This window comes from Notolabrus celidotus, chromosome 11, assembly GCF_009762535.1.
Source record: "Notolabrus celidotus isolate fNotCel1 chromosome 11, fNotCel1.pri, whole genome shotgun sequence".
NCBI classification, from domain to species: domain Eukaryota; kingdom Metazoa; phylum Chordata; class Actinopteri; order Labriformes; family Labridae; genus Notolabrus; species Notolabrus celidotus.
Genome location: NC_048282.1, coordinates 1,825,933 through 1,848,094, shown reverse-complemented (window position 1 = coordinate 1,848,094; position 22,162 = coordinate 1,825,933). Strand labels below are relative to the sequence as shown.

Here is a 22,162-nt window from a genome sequence, read left to right as displayed (position 1 = left end):
TACATGAGGGAGGCTGGTCCGCTGCAGACTGAGACATGTTCCTGAATCAGTACGACATCTGGGTAGTTTTATCATACTGCAGATTTTACTCTTCTTCACTTACTACATACTGAATTTTGCCCAAATCAGTACGTACTGCTAGTGTAGTAGGCGGTTTCAAAAACAGCCTAAGTTTCGTTGAATTCAACATTTCCAATATGGCTGCCACCGCCGATAGGCTTCAAGAGAAGCGCTCAGGAACAGATGGGTGACGTCACGGATACTACGTCCATTATTTATACTGTCTATGGTCTAAAACTTTATAATCTGAACTCCTCAGTGACTTTATTAAGCTACTGCCTAAATTAGCTTAGGCTAACTGACTTGCGTTACAAGCCACTAGCTGTGCAAGCTAATGCTAGCATACCTGCGCTAGCATACATGCATCATAGTAACTTAGTAGTTTCATTCGCAAATGCTAACATTAGCAAAACTCAACCATTAGCTCTACAGAGACAGGTGCTCTGGGTTTATGTCAGTTTGGTGTTCAGTTCAATTCTGTTCTGTTTCTCTTTAACAACATAAACAGGAGGCTGAACCACATCCAGTGAGAGCCATACACTATCTCATTAAATTAATATTAGAAACATTCAAATGGACATGCCTGCACATTATGACGGAGTGACAAAATAAGAGAGCAAGAAAGTGAAATGCTGCCTCTGTTTATGTTTTTACACATCCAATAAATAAAAGCCATCATTACAAACATACAACACTAAGTTAAGTGACAGGTACAGTTTGATGTATGATATTAGGAACCTCAACTGTGAACAGCTTACTATAGAAGCAATCCTCGAACTCCTCTGAGGAACTCTTGGTACGTACACTACCAGTCCAAAGTTTGGACCCACCTTCTCATTCAATGGTTTTTATTTATGTTAATTATTTTCAACATTGTAGATTAATACTGAAGACATCAAAACTATGAAATAATCTGGTTTTGCCATAATCTGGATTACAACAGTAGTCAAATAGGGCTATCCATTGTGTACTAACCCTACCTCTGAACAACACAACTGATGGTCTCAAACACATTAAGAAGGCAAGTCATTCTACAAATGAACTCTTGACAAGGCTCATGTTCATTAGAAACCATTCCAGGAGACCACTTCATGAAGCAGACTGAGAGAATACCAAGAGTGTGCAAAGCTGCCATGAAGGAAAAAGGGGGCTACTTTACAGAATCTAAAATATAAAACAGATTCTGCTTTGTTTAACACTTTTGGTTCAATTCAATAATTCCATATATGTTCTTTCATAGTTTGGATGTCTTCAGTATTAATCTACAGTGTTTACAATCATTACACTAAATACAAACCCTTGAATGAGAAGGTGTTTCCACACTTTGAACTGGTGGTGTAAGTCCCCATGTGAGCAAAGGGCTTCCTTTTGATTTGGCCTTGTACATGAGTAAGACGTGTTTTCAGACAGAAAATCACAATCTGCTTTTTGTAACAGTTGAATGAAACACTCATCATGAGTTGTTGCCGTCAAAATCAGCTAGACCAATGCATTTCCAGCAGTTAATAACCTCATAGGCCACCTGTCGTTGAGCGATGGTTTCAGGCCTGAAAAATAACTCAAATTTATGCTGATGATCTTATTTGCTTTGTAGAAAATAAAGATGCATCAGTTTTTATTTCTGTCTGTTTCAGAGCCAGTTAAAATCTCCTAACATGCACTTGCAGAAGTTAAAATGAGGAAATACTGACAGACAGAAGTGAGTAAAAGAGCCATCTGTTAATGGCTGAGCATGCACACATGCTTAACTACTGTAATGACAGTCACAGGATACACATTCTTAATCATCAACATAAAAACCCCTGTCTTTGCGACTGTGATCAGCTGTAACATGAGGCCAATAGTGAGGACCGACATCAGGGGTTCCCAAACTTTTCAGCCTCCAAAATATAGGTGCCAAAGACTCGTCATGACCCCCACTGTCCCTCAAAGTGATTTAATGTGTCTGCATTTAGCTGGTCTGCAGAAAATGACCCTACCTATATGAGCATGTGTCTGTGTTTCCTGTGCTGTTATGAATGAACCTGCTGCTACTGATGCTTTAGATGATTAACTGTTCACTAACTCTAAACTTAGGAGTCACCTGGAAACAAAGAAAGGCAGAAAACTCACTACATTTTCTATTTTCAAGGTAATGGGAAAAATCCCTATTTTTAGATAACTTTTGTCATTCAACTTTTTTTTGGCATTTATTCTGTATTTCTTTTTTCACCACAAGTTAACAAATTATATTAAAGTAATACAAAACCAACAAAGAGAAGAGAAAAAAAATAAAAAATCATTATAAATAAATACATAATGCCCTTATATCATGTCCTAGCTCATGTAGCTCTTAACATTAACATTCATAACTGAGGTTCCTGCTGAGTAAGGGCGACGTCAACACATTGTGTCAATGGTTGAATTGACTGAGAGCATCAAATTGTTTATTGCATGTCATCAAACAAAATGTATTCTACCAGGAGAAGCTGGTGGTGGAAGCTGATATGTTCATACTTTGAGGTATACTCTCAGCTGTCAGTACACAGAGTCACAGAAGTCAGGAGACGACACAGCAGGAAACCGCATGACATGAGGATGAATCAACACACAGTGTGAATTACAGCACAAAAGAGATGGAGGAGGACACTAATGATGCAGACTGAGGGAACTGGAGAATGCGAACAAGGAGCTGAATCTAGACATAAATCATGCACACACACACACACACACCACACACACACACATGTTGTTTTGATCATTAGATTCCTGAGCAGGTGTTCCTCACAGCTGCAACAACAAACACAAGCAGACTGACTTCACTGCAAGGCCTCCCATGAGGCTTTGGGGTGGTCCAATAAGGTAGCTCTGATGCAATGGTGTCCTATATATATTCAGGCAGCAGCTTCATACGCCACAGACACACAGAAACACACACATACACACAGCTGCATATGCACCTACTGGAATCCTTTCAACATCTGAATAAACACAGTGGTGGTGCAGGGCCGGATTCCACCACGCTGTCTGTCTGCAGCAAGAGGCAGAAGAGTCTGTGGTCGGGTCATTGGGGCGTATGATGAGCCAGAGTTAATGCTTTGACAGCACTTTTTATCCTGACAGAAACATGGAATAGTAGATTTACATTACCATAAAATAAAAAAACAAACTAGGAAACTGTAACCAGCAATATTGGAGATTTCCTGATAATCAAGTTTTCACTAAAGCCATGATTTTATAAGTGATTAGTGATAGATTAGAGGCTGATTGGCACATATATCTGTTTATTTATAAAGCATGTATTGGGATGCTACCTTCTTATATTCCCTCCATGCTAGTCTGGGCCTCTGGAGCACATCATGCCAGGTCTAATGATTGGTTACGCTCCAGGTTCCTAGAGTTCATTCTGAACTTGGAAGATCTGCTTCTGGCTTTTTTGCACCCTCAGCTTGGAACTCACTACAAAGCACTTTAACAATGAATGCACTGGTTTCTTACAGTCAGTTTAAAACTACTTTACCTCTGATTTCACAACTGACTTAGTGATATACACTTTTTGATAGTATGTCTGTTTTTAACAGATCGTCTTTCTTTGAAGGTTAATTTTTACGACTTTGCTCTCAATCATTTTTGAGTCTTAATACAGGATATTATTATTATTAATGTGAAGTTTTGTACATAAACTAAACAATGCTCAGCAGAGCTATCCAACAACAAGACCAAACAATTCCTTTTTTACTTGCTGGATAGTGAAAAAGTAAATAACATGGACTATTAAGTTTATTAATTGAATGTACACCAAGTTAAACTTCAAATTGTACTATATTTTATGCCCCACACTATGCACCATGACTTGCAGCATCCAGCTCATGCTTATAACAACAGCCGTAGTATGCATTCATAAAAGAGTGTCAATCAATCAATCTTTATTTATAAAGCGCTAAATCACAACAAGTGTTCCCCTCAGACTCTTTCCAAACAGAGCAGGTCTAGACTATTATTAACAAAGACCCAACATCAAGACAGGATCAGATCCAGTCCCATCTTACAGACAGGACTCAGTCTGATCTCATCTTAATCCACCATGAGCAGAGCACTTTGCAGCATTTAGCAAGTTACAGTGGCAAGGACAAACTTCCTTTAACAGGCAGAAACCTCCAGCAGGACCAGACTCATGTTAGACTCACATCTGCTGAGACCGTGTTGGAGAGAGGGATAGAGGGAGATGAAGAGAGAGAGAGATGATAGTGTTCACAAGTCCAGCAAAACCCTTCAGTTGAGAACACATCCAGGTTCACCAGACTACTCCAACACAGTTTCAGAGCTCCCTGGAAAAGGGCAAGAGGGTCCTCATGCTGCTGCTCAATCACCCTCCCTGATCAATCCCTGACAATTATTGGCTTGTCTGGTAACTGCCAGTTAGTGCTTAAGGACATGCACACATAATCAATCGCTCCACGAAATCAATCACTCTCAAGGCAGAATGGATCAGCCTGACCGGTGGATCTACGTGTTTTACATTATTTCACTGCCTGCAGGTGTGAGAGCTGAGAGATGCCTTTATAGTGTCAGAGTCTGAGGACTTGCACCCCCCCATGTGAGTCTGGGTGTTTGTGATGAGGCTGTGATGGTCTGGCTATTCCTCTGTGTGCTGATGTGTAAGAAGATGTAGGAGGAACAAATGGGATCCAGCAGCCCAGTGGTGATGACAGCGGGTAACTCTTCAGAATACATAAGAGGTTATACAGGATGGACTCACACAATACACACATTCAGGCCAACATGAACTTAACTTTCAGGATCCAAGTTTCCTGGATTGTAATATTCTTGGGGGGCTGGTTTAGCTTAGGTGGCGGTATATAGAGGCTACATCCCAGGCTCACTGGTTATAGGCTCAACTCCTGGTCCTGACATGATCTAATGCATGTCATTCTCACCATGTCTCCTCTCTCTCTCAAGCTGTCCCCAAAACCAATCTACTCTGTCAGAATGGGAAAAATGGATCACCAAAACAATCCCAGGGTGTCGTGTCAGACCGGTGCTGATCAAATATTTACAGGAAAGAGGGAAGAGGCAGATTTCAGGGCAGGCTGTGGGGAGTGACAGCCCCTCAGGCTGTAAAAATATCATCTCCTCCATCACATGAGGAGGGAGACAACAACAACTAACCACAACCACTGTAACAGTCCAAAACACCACAGACACAGTCTGTCTTCATCTGTGCATTTCATCTACATTACACATAAAGATGCTCTATTATAACCCAACACACTGAGGCAACAAGACTGCATGTTTCCTCATTGCAGAGTGAGTATGGATGCACCTGAAGGTATGTAGGCTGACTATACACTCTGAGGCTGAGGGAGAGAGAGGGTTCTTGGCACATTGCTCTAATTGGGACTGGTGATAAAGAAAGAGAAGCTGTCAGTCTTCAGAAACCTGTCCCTGGGGATATGTGTGCAGAATCCTCTCTCTGTTTGAGCTGTCTCTTAAAGCCTGGGGATGTGCAGCTTCTAAGAAATCTGAATCAACAAACACATACTTGAGGAGACATCAGGCCCGTCAGACTTACTTTGAGGTAATCATTCTCAGATCTCAGCTCCTCTATCTCCCGAACAAACTCCTCATGCATGCCGTCCATGAACTCCTCCGTGAGGTCTGAGAAAGCCAGGGATGTGCTGGCAGGAACCCTGCTGTCAAACGAGGTGACGGAGCGCTCCTCGCCCGGGGAAATGCTCTCCTCCCCGGTCTCCACGCCCAGGGAGAGCCGGTCTTTAGAGGAGCTGGTGGTCTTGGCTGCAGCTTGGTGGCTCGCCCTGTCCGTAAACACTCCATCCCTGAGCAGCTTGTCCCCCTCCGGTCCCCCGCCCCGGCTGCTCCTGGACTCGGTGTCGCTGCTCACAGGGTCCGTGGAGAGCTTGTTTTCCTCAGAGGCGCAGTCCGACAGCTCGGAGCTGCTGTCTGTGGGGGACAGCTTCCCGGGCGCGCAGCCGGAGTCCTTGGACAAGTCGTCGGATCCGATGCTTGCATCTGACACCTTCCTCCGTACTCCAGGGTTTTTGGCCCCCTTAGCCATTGAGGACTTGGACAAACCCCCCGAAGAGAACCCGGATTTGCCTGACGGTTTCTTCTCAGCCTTCCCGTCCTTCCCTGAAAGGCTCCCCACGGGGCTGCGCCTGGAGATCCGGCTGCCCAGGTGGATGGATCCCGGCTTCACGCTCAGAGTCGGGGTCCCTATCCCCCCGCGGATCTTCGTGAGCGACCACCCTGGTACATCCTTGGGTCTGGCCGGGGACGGGGCCCGGTTGGTCTTCTTCTTCCCTCCGTGAGGCTGAGCGGACCGTGAGTGCTCCCCGGGTCCAGGCTGATCCGGACCCGGCACCGCGTGCAGCGTGGCCCCGCAGTCCGAGCCCTCTGTCCCGCCTCCGCTCTCCATCTTCTGCCGGAGATGAAGTCTCCGTTCCTTGGGCGAGGCGAAGAGGACGTGAGCCGGAGAGTTATGGACATCAACCTCCTTTGTTTTTGTCATTCATTCCGTTTAGACAGAAACAGGAGGAACAGAAGTGAAGCCTGCTCCCAGGGAAACAGGAGGAACAGAAGTGAAGCCTGCTCCCAGGGAAACAGGAGGAACAGAAGTGAAGCCTGCTCCCAGGGAAACAGGAGGAACAGAAGTGAAGCCTGCTCTCAGGGAAACAGGAGGAGTGTGCGCAAACAGCCGCAGAGCAACAAAAGGATCCTCCTCAGTCCACAATGAGAGCTCGGGTAGAGCAACAAGGCAGAGAAGCAGGAAGCGGCGTCCAAAAACATGCACAGGACAAAAAGAATCCCTCGTTCCTCTGTGTTTGGAGGAAATATGTAAATGATTCTTCCTTTATTCCGATAGATCCTCCCCCTCTCTTTTCAGGATCTCTGTCTCGGTGATATGGACTGACCGGGTCTAGTTCAGAGGAGTTGTGGGTGAGAACAGAGAGGCAGTGTGCTGGATCTACCCTCCCTCTCCCTCTCTCTCTCTCTCTCTCTCTCTCCCTCTCAGATAACGGGATGTCGCCCTGGAGGAGAGAGAGGATCTCATGTCTGCAGCTCTCTGTCGCCCCCATGGTCGGATTATTGGAAGGACGGGTGTGCAGAGGAAAACAAAGTGAAGCCTGTTCGAGCTCTGAGAGATGCGAGGATCTGCATCCATCAGGGCGCACTGTGCATTGCTTGAGAGCAGTAGTATATACATATACATATTAAAGATGTTGTTTATTCAGGAACATTACTGCAGCTGCAGAAGCAAAAAATTATGATGTGTGTGACCGCCAAAAACCAGTCCCCTGAAATGACACCATGCATTTATTGAATGTGCTAGATTCCTCCTCACACTGCCTCTGCTATTGTCAGCAGTTATTATTGAGCAGAACAGTCAGCAACTACACACTCAAATCTGTTTGTGAAATACTAATCAGCACATTGTTTTTGAATGAACACAATGATAAATGAAACCAAAACACAAGCCCCAATAAATAGATCAACCCATCATTCTGTCATGTGAACATTTCATTTCTAAGAATTAAGGATTCATCATGACTTCATGTTCAGCTGTGCAAACTGACAATGACATGACACAAATATCATTGTAGTTAACGTCTGTAGCCAGTGGTGTCCTCAGGCTCTTTAGAGGTCAAGGGCCATAATAATAAAAAGGGCACCTGCTGTATTCCTATGAAAGCAAATGGTGACAAATTAAAATGAAAGAACAAATTTGAAAATTAAATTGCTTTAAAGGTGGAGTAGGAGATCCTGAGAAAGCCGCAGCAGTTAGCTTGATTTTGAAAGCACACAGCCGAACAGAGCCCTCCCCCTCCATTCAGAGCAGCCTGTAGGGAGAGGGGAGGGACACGCCTCCAAACACATGAACGCGCTGTGGCAGACTCCAGCTGGAGGATGACGTCACGGTAGCTAGCTGTGGAGCGGTGAGCGATTGACTTTATTTTCATCGGAGGAAAAACACGTCTATCTCCCATCTAAGTAAACCACTTATATTACCACATTAAAAAATAATGTAATTAGTTAGAATGCACAGCATAGCCTGCATGTTAGCTTTATGTGTGTTTGTTTTTTATCATCTGAAATACAGCTAGAGCAAGTTGTTGCTGCCGGGCTAATAACTCCGGCTAGCCATGTTTATTTTGATTTAGCATGTCATGATGTTTAGTTACTAGATGGCTACAGTGCCTATATATTTATTAGCGTTCACCATTGTTGACAGTCTTCATTTTCGTGTTGGAACTACAACATATTGACTGTTTTTTGTGCTTGTTAGAGCTCTCATGAGGACTGCTGATTACGATCCTGAGCCAAGCACCTCAGGTCGGAGAGGACGAGACCGGGGTCGAGTGCAAGGCAGAGCCATACGAGCGAGAGGGAGAGCAACGACCGGGGACGAGCTCCAGATCCTGGGGACAGCAACAGAAAGTTCCGCCATGCTGCAGGTCATAGAGGAGTAATACCTTGTTGCTGTATCTGGAAAATCCGTGACCCTTCCACATGGACAGTATAAAGGTTTCAGTGGAGAGTGAATGAAATTATGACATGATTACATACAATACTTGTATGGTGACCCTTTAGTTCCTTTGTATATATTTTATCTTCATGTAAAAAAATACTTGAGTGTGCTGTGTATACATTTGTTAAATAAATCTTTAAATGTACACTGGCCTTCTCTCTTCAAATCACAAAATAATTTAAATCCATATCAAGTAACATGCAACATTATAAACAAATAATTGCAATATCAAAGAGTTGTTTTACATTTACTTTTATTAGAAAATGTATTTATTACAGAAATAAAAATAATGGCTGTTGAAGGTAAACATGTTGGCGTGGATCATCCGGCCTCCTTGTTCTCTTCTTTGGCATCCCCCCAGTTGCTGTCAGCTTTCTGTGCAGGATTGTGCTCTGGAGGTCTGTGATGTACATGTAGTCCTTACCCACCTTCATTGTGTACAGGCTCCACTTTTTTGACTTCTTGTTAAATATTGTGCAATACCTGACATAGAAGAAAGAATCAGAAGTTTAGTCAAAGGTTCTCATTATCTTACAGCACTGTGCATTTGATTTCCATCATAATAACCCTTCATTCAGCCCCGTATGTAAACAGTTATTTCTTCTAGCCATCCAAGGAGTTGACACCACTATCACTAGTGTGTGCTTAGTGCCTACTGCAGTGTGTGTTGTGCACATATGGTACATATACTGTATTTCTTATTGATATCTTGAATATTATCTAATATTTTCAGAGTAAGTGATGTCAAAATGTGCTCTCTCCCTCTTTGGAGAGGAAGACTGTGCCCACAGATTATTGATACAATTATTCTGTGTATTTGATTCCTCGTTGAACACTTTTATTCATGCTTTCCTTCACCAAACCAAGCTTTTAGAGAAGCAGCTAACATTCACAGGATTTTTTATCAGCCAAACTTTTTGTCTCTCATCTCTTTAGTCTGTATGGTGTCTGTCTGTCCTGCTGTGGTCTCAGATTGCGATTTAGCATGCAGATCACGTGAAGTGAAAGAGAATGGTTTGGATTTTATTTTGTGCGGACATTAAAAAAAACCCTTCTGCGTACGTAAATCAAAAATAGCTCATAATAAAAAAGAGAGCAGTATTTATACCTCCACGCAAGCAGTGGTCAAAGCAACGTTCATGTTCATGGAGTTCTTATCGGGCCTGAAACTCACCGGTCAGAGGGGGACTCCGAACACATGAAACAGCTCGGGTGGAGGCCTCTGCGTCCCGTGTTTTAATGGTGTGGACGTCGATGTTTCCTTCTCGTAGCTATGAAAACACAGACAAGACGGCATTTAGACTTAGTACAACATCCCATTCATGCTGATAAAGAGCAACCGAAGAGCTACCAGCTAACAGACTGTATACAGGTCTCTATAAGAGCTAGCAGCTAACAGACTGTGTACAGGTCTCTATAAACAGAGCTACAAGCTAACAGACTGTATACAGGTCTCTATAAAGAGCTAGCAGCTAACAGACTGAGTACATGTCTCTATAAACAGAGCTACCAGCTAACAGACTGTATACAGGTCTCTATAAACAGAGCTACAAGCTAACAGACTGTATACTGGTCTCTATAAACAGAGCTACAAGCTAACAGACTGTATACTGGTCTCTATAAACAGAGCTACCAGCTAACAGACTGTATACAGGTCTCTATAAACAGAGCTACAAGCCGTTAGCTGGCCGCTAGCATTAGCCGAAGTTATCGCTAGCTGTCTCATAGATGAACTATACCATAAACACAAAGACAAATGAAATGACATGATTACCTGTCCAGTAGAAAATCAGCAACCATGGCGTCGCTTAAGAGACCCTTCAAATCCTTCAGCCGTCGCAGAAATGCATCCCGAATATTGACTCGTGTTTGTATCTTCATCCAGTGTTTTTAAGTCGTCTCCTTTTCCATCACAGTCTTCCTCTTCTTGCTCTGTGTAGCGGCAGAACTTGAGGGCAGTAGTTGAGCTAAATCGTTGGTTTCTCTCTCTCTGACATGTTTATCAGATGTTCTACGTTAGTGAACAGCCTGTTGATGACGATCTCAGTCAGGTCACGCGCACTCCTGTAAACAGGAGGTGTGTCTTTCGGCAGGTCACAGGTCATCCGGCCGGTCAGCCAATCATTGCGCTCGGTGGCGAATGAATGATTGGACGAACTTATTGCAGTCTAGCTGCTGACACAGACAACTGAGATTTCTCATCTCAGTGTTAGATCACTTTGTGTATTACTCCCTATCGATGTATACATCGCTTTTTGCTCGTGATTGAGAAAAATGCATCAAAATAACATGTCCTACTCCACCTTTAACAGAAATGCCTATTAATTTTCTAAATATGTGCTCATTATGTCAATCATGATTAAAATTAATATTCAATAATCCTATTTGCCTTTTAATTTTAGTCTTCAACAATGCTAATTACGTCACACAATTAAAATGAAAAAGAAAATGACATTTGCCTTTTAATTTTCAAAAAATGCCTCACTAAATTATTATCATCATTCAAATTAAAAAGAAAATTTGAAAATTAAAATGCATTCACAGAAATGCTTTTTAATGTTTAGAATGATTGCGCATTTTTTTAACTCAAAAATAATAAATGATAAAAACGAAAAAGCAATCCTTTCCTTTTCAGTTTAACTTTCATGTTCAGGCTTGCACATTTTGTAACACAACTGAAATGAAAACAGAAAGGACATTGCTTTTTCATTTTCAATTCTGCCCTGCTAAATCTGTCACAAAATTCAAACCAACTCTAAAATGAAATCACAATGTGCACGGCACAGAAAAGTGACGTCAGACTTCACCTCACAGTCAGTCCGACCGTTTCTACCACACTTCCCGTACATCCAGTACAGGGAACTTTTTGTGCATCTAACACTTCATTCCCTGTAATCTGGTGAATATTTATGCAACAGTTTGTGATAGAAATGTAATAACATAGAAGAAAGACTGTAAGACTCATTCTGCATTAATGCACCACAGAATCCCACAGGAAGTCATTCCTGCCTTTGGCCATCAGACTCTACAACTCTTCCCTCTGATCACTGAACAATAACCTGCACTCTGTGCAATAACCGTGCAATACACTGTGCAATATCCATACCCCTATAACATCCATGTATGTATAAGACCAAAGGGGACAGGTCTTTTTCAGTCAGAGCTCCTTCACTCTGGATCAGCCTGCCAGAGGAGATCAGACCTGCAGAGTCAGTCCTGTGTTTTATGTCATTACTCAAGATACATTTTGAAAGGAAAGCTTTTAGTCTGTGATTTTATTTAATTTTAACATTGATTTTATTTTTCTGTTTTATAAGTTTATATGCTTTAAATTGTATTATTGCCTCATTTTAATTTACATTTCTACTTGCTTTTATTGCACATTATGAAGAAATGTGTTGCCTGTACTGAAAAGTGCTTTATAAATAAAGTATAATTGTTATTATTATTAGACATAAGATAAGATAAGATAAGATAAGATAAGATAAGATAAGATAAGATAAGATAAGATATACTTTATTTGTCCCCCATTGGGGGAAATTTCTTTTGTTACAGCAGCTTACAACATGGGACAGGGGAATACAACAATGTACTAACATAGTTAAAAAATATAATAACAGTAATAATAGCAATGACAAGGGTAAAATAAAATAAAATAAAATAAAATAAAATAAAATAAAATAGAATAAAATAGAATAAAATAGAATAAAATAAAGTAAAAATAAAATAAAATATGGCAACTATTCCAGATATATACACACTATGTACACTTCTATCTGATAAATAGATAAGGTAAGTTATTGCATGATAAAAATTACACCAGGTTATTTAAAAACAAACATACACAGTATGAAGAACAGTGTGATTCAGATGGATACAGTAGTTATTTGTGAATGTGCCAAGTCACATAGTAACTTCCATGTAGTGCAATGAAAGATGAGAACAGCTGATTAACGGGACACAGCAGTGCTGGTGTTAAACAGTCTGATTGCAGATGGGATGAAGGACCTGCGGTAGCGCTCCGTCCTGCAGGGTGGGAGTCTCAGTCTGCTGCTGAAGGAGCTGCTCAGGGACCCCACAGTCTCATGCAGGGGGTGAGAGGGATTGTCCATGATGGATGTCAGCTTGGCTAACATCCTCCTCTCACCCACCTCCTCTATGGAGTCCAGAACTGGCCCTCCTGACCAGTCTGTTAAGTCTTTTCCTGTCCCTGTCTGTGCTCCCTGCTCCCCAGCAGACCACTGCATAGAAGAATGCAGACGCTACCACAGTGTCATCAAATGTCCGTAACAGAGTCCTGCACACTCCAAAGGACCTCAGTCTTCTCAGCAGGTGCAGACCACTTTGGTCCACAGGACGTTGGTGTTGTGTGACCAGTCCAGTTTGTTGTTGAGGTGAACACCCAGGTATTTGTAGGTCTCCACCCTCTCGATGTCCAATCCCTGGATGTTCACCGGTGCAGTCTGGGGTGTTTTCCTGCAGAAGTCGATCACCATCTCCTTGGTCTTGCTGGTGTTGAGCTGAAGGTGGTTTAGCTCACACCAGTCGACAAAGTCCACGATGACCTCCCTGTACTCCAGCTCGTCCCCCTCAGACACACACCCGACGATGGCTGTGTCATCAGAGAACTTCTGGAGGTGACAGCTCCCAGAGTTGTAGCTGAAGTCCGAGGTGTACAGAGTGAAGAGGAAAGGGGAGAGCACTGTCCCCTGTGGTGCATACATAATAAGATTAAATTAACAAAGGGCACTTCATTATGTTTTATGCATTGGAGGGGCATCTTAGAGGACCATTGATCACACATTTCATCCACAAAGGGCCTCTGTGAGGGTACTTTATCACACTTTGTCCTCTGGATAGCATCCAGATCACACCTTACAATGTTTACCAGTACACTACTGTCCACTGTAGCACCTGGAAGATCACTGGCAGGTTACTACTGTATAATTCAGTCTCAGCAGATGTGCGAGTCTGGTCCTGCTGGAGGTTTCTGCCTGTTAAAGGAAGTTTGTCCTTGCCACTGTAACTTGCTAAATGCTGCAAAGTGCTCTGCTCATGGTGGATTAAGATGAGATCAGACTGAGTCCTGTCTGTAAGATGGGACTGGATCTGATCCTGTCTTGATGTTGGGTCTTTGTTAAGAATCGAACATAGAGTACGGTCTAGACCTGCTCTGTTTGGAAAGAGTCTGGGGATAAAACGTAAAACCCCTCACCCTACTGCTCATTCTGCATGTGAGCATAATGTTTTAACTGATGGCTGCTGTAAGACATCATGTTTTCACCCTGCCTCTGTGTTTCAGGCGAATAAGACCTGCCGCATCCTGCAGTACCGGCTGAGGAAGGCGGAGCGGCGCTCTCTCCGCGTGGCTCAAACCGGACAGGTAGACGGAGAACTGATACGGACGCTGGAGCAGGACGTCAAAGTAAGTGTGTTTCAATGACTGAAAAGAGTAGCGCAAAGTAAGATATGAACCGGTGAAGCTAATTCATGGTTCTTTATATGCATGTCTGCACCTCTAAACACAAGGAATGAGTATTTGCAATCAAGAATCAAGAATTAGTTTGTGCAAAATGTTACATCATAGACTTTTGTTCTAAATATGGAGAGAGCTGCTGTTGACTGGACATTGTTTTGGGTTTATTTTGTGTCTGTTTGCAAATGTTAAAGCTGTTTTCTGTGTAAAGTTGCTGTAGTTGCAGTTGTCGTTTTAAGCGTACTCTTCAGCGAGAAGTCAGGGCAATGTCACGGCCAAATTCCACCAGATCCGTGTCCGATCCGTCACAGCACCAGTGTCACAGAGTCCTGTCTGTAAGATGGGACTGGATCTGATCCTGTCTTGATGTTGGGTCTTTGTTAAGAATAGAACATAGAGTACGGTCTAGACCTGCTCTGTTTGGAAAGAGTCTGAGGAGAACATTTGTTGTGATTTGGCACTATATAAATAAAGATTGGTCAGTCCCTCTAGGAAGTTGTGATTTATCGCGATCGCAACTATCAACGCAAAATCAACCAATCAGAGCAATTTCTGTGCGGCCTTGCAATTTCAACCAATCACCGCAACTTTCCCGCAAATTTGATCAATCACCTTAACCTCAGCCCCTGTATGTCATTGATTTCTTCATCAATTTCACTTCCTTGTTAGCTGTTGACAAGATGAAGACATGGCAGACTTGAAAAAAGCACATTTACCAATTAATATTTCCGCCGAAGTTCGTGCAAGTCAGTTTCCAGATGTTTTACATGAAAGCAGGGGTAAACTGTTTTGCAAGGCGTGCAATATCGTGGTGGAACATAAAAGAAAGTCATCACTTGATCGGCACTTCTCAACAGCAAAACACGCACAGAGAACGGGTGAAAAGACAGCAGGCAGGACAAGTGACGATGACAACGTTGCTATTTATAGATACTCAATTACCCTTTAAGTATTAATAAGCTATAGTTGTATTTATTTACAATGTATTTTTTTCTTAGTACAACAGTGTTTACAAAGTAGGGGGGAATATAAATACAAACACTGAACAAACATTTCATTTGAAAATAGCACATATACAACATCGTAGTGGAGATAATGTTGATAACTCCGTCTGGACACTAGTTCATGTAGTATTACCAGGTTCACACAGGGGTGTCCGCCGGAACACCACTTAAGGCCAAATGCTCGAGAGCACGAAAAACACAGAGAGTTGGAAGTTGGTTGATTTGGGTTTTACTTCGTGTGACTGTGTGGGTGTGTGGTTTTCTACAAAGAGAAAGGGACAACAAATATGTCTTAAATAGGTAAAGCAATATGGCACACTTCTTTATACTATAGCTTAGCTTAGCAAGAGAGTCTGCAAATCTACGAAATGAACACATGGAGAACATCTACACTCTAAAAGGGGACTCAATAACAGTTTACAGTGCAACATCAAATTAAATCAACTCTCTTATTACAATGATCCTTTAGATTAATAATCACTCTTTCATTCACGCACATCCAGCTTCTTGTCACTTGTCTGTCACTGCACCAGTAGTGATGTGTCGGTCGCGAACGATCCGGCTCTAAGAGCCGGCTCTTTGAAGTGAACGACGGGAGCCAGCTCCTGACTGGGAGCCGTTTTTGGTTTTTTTTCTCGTCTTTTTCTGTTAAGCCTCACGTGATTGGTCAAGACATGGTGGCGTCTTGACCAATCACGTGTCTACGTTGAGCAGAACAGGGAGGGGACAGTCTATGGGAGGGAAGGGGTCAGAGACACAGACAGCACAGTGAGCAGCAACAGGAGGGAGACGAGAGGGAGAACGTGCGCGACAGAGAGAGAACGCGCTGGAAAGGTGAGAAAACGAGTGACTGCAGAAAACACAGAAAACTTTAGACACATTTAAAAGGCATAGACTGTTCAACGGCAGAGGGAAGACTGCAAGGTGAAAGTGTCATCAATCAGGGTCCACAAAAAACCTGCAAAGGCACATTAGAAGTGTCTGTGAAGGTTCCCAGTCATCCAGGTCATGGACATTAAAACTGTTTATCCATCAGTGCAATAAGTGAAGAATAAAGACAGTCAAGGTAACCTGCTGATAATGAAGGTGTTTAAAAGTTTAGAAATAATATACATACAATCAGAGATTGGACCTTTTTGTCTAATTGAGATGAGTCTTGTTTTTGTACTTTATAATTTAATTTCTGTAGAACTCTGCTCCACGTTGAGAATATAAATAAAGCCTTTTAAATGATGCACATTTCATATAATGTATGTTTTTTACATTAGTAATTCATTTTACATATAATTTAACATTATTTTAGGTAATACAGTCATTCAAACAAGAAAAAATCTGAGGAGCCACTTGGGAGCCGAAAGAGCCGGCTCTTTGTAGTGAGCCGAGCCAAAAGAACCGGCTCTCTAAAAAGAGCCGGAATTCCCATCACTATGCACCAGCTCTCATCACCGCATGGCCTCACTCACTCACAGTCAAACACTAGCTGGGGAAGCCCCTCCCACATTGAAAGTGAAAGCATAACTTAAACAGAACTGAAACCAAACAGGATTTAACATAACTTTGGGGTCTTTTCTACAAACATAGCATCTGTTTTTTGGGCTGCAGCAATCACACATAAAACGTGAAATCCTGGAGGGACTGATCGGTTTATTGATTGACTGCTAGCTTACGGTTGAAGGGTTAGAGTGTATTCCTAAAAATATGAACAACACAACTACACACTTATTTAGTCAAAATGATCACTTAATTCTCTTAGCACATGATACAGAGTACTAAGTATGGTGAGGTCATCGAAAATCTTACTGAACTGTATGTAGTATATCTGTACACAGACATGAACACAGCTATTCACATCATGATTAATTCACCTCTGTCTGATGTGGGAGACCAGAGCTTCAGCTGACTCCATCTCCATATGGGACTCCCTGCTCACATGATAACACTGAACAGAGAGAGTCTCAGGTTACTCCCCCCCCCTCTCTCTCTCTTTCTCTCTCACACACGCACACACACACATACAGGCTCATGTGTCATAAACATGTAAGTGATATCAGTCACTTACCACCTCATCACTTGGCGGATATTAAAGCAACTCTTTAAGATTGTGGACACTAAGGGTTGCTTAATCATTAGTATCACCACACAGTGTTTTTGGCGTCATGGTGAGATGGTCCCTCTCCATCTAAGTGTGTTAGGTCTCTCTCTCCTTCTCTTTCCCTGTCCCTTTATATATCTTTGTGTAATCTTTCTTTTACTTTCTTTTATTTATTTATTTTTTTGGCCCACCTAGGTGTGCACGCCCTCTTTTACAGAACATGATATTAGCTGTCAATAAAAGATAGGCCAGAGTTCTAAGAGGGATGGTGATGGTCGCATGCACACAGTCACAAGCACAGAAGAAAAAGGTTTTCTTTCTTTTCTTTTGCTGCAAGAATAAATTGCATTAATATTTGACAGTTTGTGACAAACATGACACAAACCAGAAATATGTATGCAGACAAGAGGAAAAAAAAAAAAAAAAAAAAAAAAAACCCAACTCTTTAAGGAAGGATTATAATGTGCAAAAATGTGAAACTATTTGAATACAAGGTAACTTTATTGCTGACTGTGTCATATGTATAGTTTTCCCAAACAACAGTGACGTAAACAGTGATAAAAGACTATAGTGGAATTTATCATCAATCAGTAATTCAACAACAGCAGAGCTCTGTGTTTAATACTGAACTCAGTTTGAGAGACACCGCTCCATCCATACACCGCTCCATCCATACACCACTCCATCCATCCACGCCTCTCCACAGAGCCTGCATGTTGTATGAAGGAGAAAATGTAGATGTTTGTCTTGATGAATTTTAATCACATGACTTTCAAAAATCTGTAAATGTCCCACATTTGTTCACTTGTTTGTTATTTGACTGGCTTAAAGGGGTTGGTAGTCAGATTTAGATCCACTTTTTGTTATACTAGTTAAAATGATCTCTATGTCCTGATGGTAATCAATACATAATGTGTTCTTAAAAAAGAGGTAAAAAAAAGCTGCTATCTACAGCCGGAGTAAACCTGGGAAAACACCAACCAATCCCTGCCATCAGGAGCCAAATGATGAAACCAATCAAATCCTGTCCTGCCGTTCTGCCCGCCTCCTGCAGAGCGTACATTTCATGTTTGTTTGTGTTTTTAACTTTCACTATGAGAATGTTTTGGTGTTTTCTTACCGCTGAGTGAGACATGATTTGATGTAGTGCAAAACACAAACCATGTGCTGAGGACCGGTTTTGAATCAGTCACCATCATATGGTCGTGAATCAGCGGCGCTCATGCATGTGAGCGGGGGTCGTTTTGGAGGAGATCTAATGGAGAGGGGGGGAGGGGTTAGACGGAGTCTTGAGGAAATGCTACATTCAATCAATCAATCAATCTTTATTTGTATAGCGCCAAATCACAACAAACGTTATCTCAAGACGCTTTTACAAACAGAGCAGGTCTAGACCACTCTATGTCAAATTATGAACAGAGACCCAACACCAAGACAGGATAAGACTCAGTCTGACCCCACCTTAATCCACCATGAGCATTGCACCTCGCAGTATTTAGCTAGTTACAGCGGTGAGGAAAAACTTCCTTTAACAGGCAGAAACCTCGAGCAGAACCAGACTCATGTTAGACAGCCATCATGCCTCGACTGAGTTGGGTCTGGAAAGACAGATAGAGGGGAGTAAGAGAGAGAGGTGATAGTGATGAGACGAGTCGTACAAGCTGTTGCCGCTGGAGTCCAGCACGTCCGTATCAGCTGGAGTCCAGATCGTCCACAGCAGGAGGACGTCTACGGCAGCTCAGAGGAATCTACGAGACAAGGGAGCTCAGGGACTCCAGAAAGGTCTATGGTTAGTAACTTTAATGGGACAGGCAGAGTTAAAGTAAGTGATGAGGGGGTTGGGGGGAAGGGGGTGAGCTAGGATCCCAGTGTGTCAGTGTGCCAGTTCCCCCGGCAGTCTAGGCCTATAGCAGCATGACAAAAGCTGGTCCAAGCCTGATCCAGCTCTAACTATAAGCTTTATCAAAAAGGAAAGTTTTAAGCCTACTCTTAAAAGTAGAGAGGGTGTCTGCCTCCTGGACCCTGACTGGTAGATGATTCTAAAGGAGAGGGGTCTGATAACTGAAGGTTCTACCTCCCATACTACTTTTAGAAATTTTAGGTACAACTAGCAAGCCTGCATGTTGGGAGCGTAGAGTTCTAGAGGGGTATTCAAATTCATGCTAGTATTCTGTGACTACCAACCCTAGCTTTAACTTATTTTTTCCTAATTTCCAATCCCAACCATAACCCTGTCCTCCTGTTTCATCCATTCAGCTGTAATTTAATGATTATCTTAAAGCACAGCTGTGGAATACAGGACCACAGCCTCATATGGATCATGTTTGTTCGATAACATGACTCACAGTCGACAGTCATGCTAGCAGCTCTGTGAGGCTGCACATGCTGTGCTTTGACCTAAAAGCTTGTTCAGCACGCCAACATGCTCCCAATGAAAACACTCCAATGATAACTTTAGCAGGTCAGGTCATTTCTATTTATATTATCTTACTGTAAGCATGTGAATTGTAGTTCAATCAGCAGAGACAAGTTAGTGAAGTAAACATAAGATCTATTTTACAAAACTTCAGTGGTATTGAATTTATGAGGTTTCAAAAGATGCCAAAATTTGTGAATGATTTATTGTCAGAGTTTCTTTGGCGCTTGAACTGTACAAAGAGATGATCAAAAGGGTGTCTGCACTGAGCGGCAGCAAAACCTGTCCCCCCATGGAGTTCAGACTCTGGTGGTGGAGGTGATGCCGATGAAGATGTCTGCTGTTGATGACATGAAGGAGCTGATCCAAACTGTGAAGACTTGGAGATGATGATGTGAAGGTTTAAGTCGTCTAAGGCTGATGATGCTGAAGGACTGGGCAGAGATGGCAAGATTGCGGTCAGTGTCTTCTATGGTTGATGATGCTGAAGGACTGCAGGGACTGGGCAGAGATGGCAAGATTGCGGTCGGTGTCGTCTATGATTGATGAAGCTGCAAAACCTGGGCAGTGATGTGGAGGTTGACGGTTGCACGCATCAAATGAATGAGTGAACTGAAGGAAGAGAGAAGCATATTTGAAATGGGCAGCAGCACAATGATAGGTTAACAATGAGGGTGCATTGCAGTGCTGTTGGACAGGTATTTCCAGGTGATGAGAACATGTGAGTGCGCACTGCATGCAGGGTGAAGCTATCCTGACTGACCTTACATTGGAGCTTTATTTGATTAGCTATAAAAGTCCATTGCAACATAAAGTGATGGGATGCTAATGTTGCAGGATTATTCTCATTATTTGACAATTTAAGAATTAGATCTGATGATGAGGAGAGGTGCTGATGAAAGCTATGCTGGTAAAAACTACATAAATCAAAGTTTATATTTTGAGAACATGATAACATGTCAGAGAAAAGACATGTTGCTAGACATCTTAATTGTTAACCTCACATCAAAGCTAAATGGAGAGTAAGCAGTTCATTATATTCAGGATTCATCCTCTGGGAACACTGAATGTGTTTTTTTTAAGTTGTGTTTTTGTGCATTTTTGTCTTTACTGGATAGGAAAGCTGAAGAGAGACAGGACATGTGGGGAGCAGAGAGCGGGGGAAGACATGCAGCAAATTGTAGGGGCCTTCAGTCGAACCTGCAACCACTGCGGCAAGGACTGCAGCCTCCGTACATGGGGCCCGCGCCTAAACTACTCAAACTCAACAGTAAAAAGACGGAGCTCATGGTTGTGGCCCCCAAGCCACTGCTCAGGAAGGTTGGAATTCTCCTCCTCCACATGGATGGCTGTTCCATCTCCCCATTTCCTGAAGTCCGCAACCTGGGTGTCATTCTTGACTCTCCCTCTCCTTCCAGTCACACATCAAATCAGTCACCAAGTCTGCCTTCTACCACCTGAAGAACATCTCCCGTCTGCGTCCATCTCTTTCAGATTCCATGCTTTCATTACCTCCCGACTGGATTACTGCAATGGAGTCTTGTTCGGGGTACCCAGCAATGCCCTGGACAGGCTCCAATATGTGCAGAACTCAGTTGCCAGGGTTCTCACACACACTAAGCCCTGGCAGCACATCACCCCCACTCTCCTGTACTTCCACTGGCTCCCTGTTAAACACTGCATCTCCTATAAACTCCTACTCCTCACTTACAAATCCCTGCATGCCCTCGCCCCCCAATACCTGGCTGACCTCCTCCACCAACACATTCCATCCCGGAACCTACAGTCTTTGGACATGGGTCTCCTCTCCATCCCCCGGACTAAGCTGCAGACCTTTGGAGACAGAGCCTTCAGTGTGGCAGCCCTCACTCTGTGGAACTCTCTCCCTCCCAACAACCCCAGCGCCCCAACCCTGGACACTTTTAAGAAAGCAGTCAAAACGCACCTTTTCCTCAAGGCCTTTCCCCGTTAGCTAGTGCTGTCCCCACCTACCCCCCAGACCCCCTACCTGACCCTGTGAAGCAACCTTGGGTTTCTTGAAAGACGCTTTATAAATCCCAGTTATTATTATTGTTATTATTATTATTAGGGCCCGAGCACCGCTGGTGGCGAAGGCCCTATTGTAACCCTAAGGGTTATTATTATAGGAAATTGCAGTTTTGGACCCCTGAACGTTAATGAAAGTGCAGATATTTTTGCACACTCATCGGGTCTGGTGAAAATTGCAAGTTATTATAGGTCTCGCAAAAAAAAATCTGTAGCGCCCCCTAGAGGTAAAAATAACACCCTACGCATCAAGTTTTTTGAGCTACATGCATGAAAAATCGTACACATATTTATGGAATCAGGACGCACAAAAAAGTCAGTGGCACCCATATTCAAAACTCAACAGGAAGAGCGCCACCTAGCTTTGAACATGAAAAAATGGGCCAAAATGGGTCCGTGCAAGGGTGCATACTTTTGCTAATTTCTCCTAGAGCTTTTCTCCGATTCAGTCCAAACTAGGCACATTCTATAGGAAACCCATTGACGATTAATACACAGTTATTCTGTTCAGACGAAAGTTGTGGGCGTGTCAAAGTTTGGG

General features: G+C 42.8%; 1 protein-coding gene across 3 annotated transcripts in view; it reads right to left on the bottom strand.

Moving 5' to 3' along the window:
- Positions 1-7,045, bottom strand: part of soga1 (suppressor of glucose, autophagy associated 1) — a 187,879-nt gene extending 180,834 nt beyond the window's left edge. The window contains exon 1 of one of the 3 annotated variants that reach the window (XM_034696867.1): positions 5,612-7,045. In XM_034696867.1, coding sequence (XP_034552758.1) covers positions 5,612-6,568 — 957 coding nt within the window. In that variant the 5' untranslated portion in view covers positions 6,569-7,045. The remainder of the gene's footprint in view (positions 1-5,611) is intronic. The other 2 variants (XM_034696865.1, XM_034696866.1) reach the window with 2 other exon arrangements.
- Positions 7,046-22,162: the final 15,117 nt, after the last annotated feature.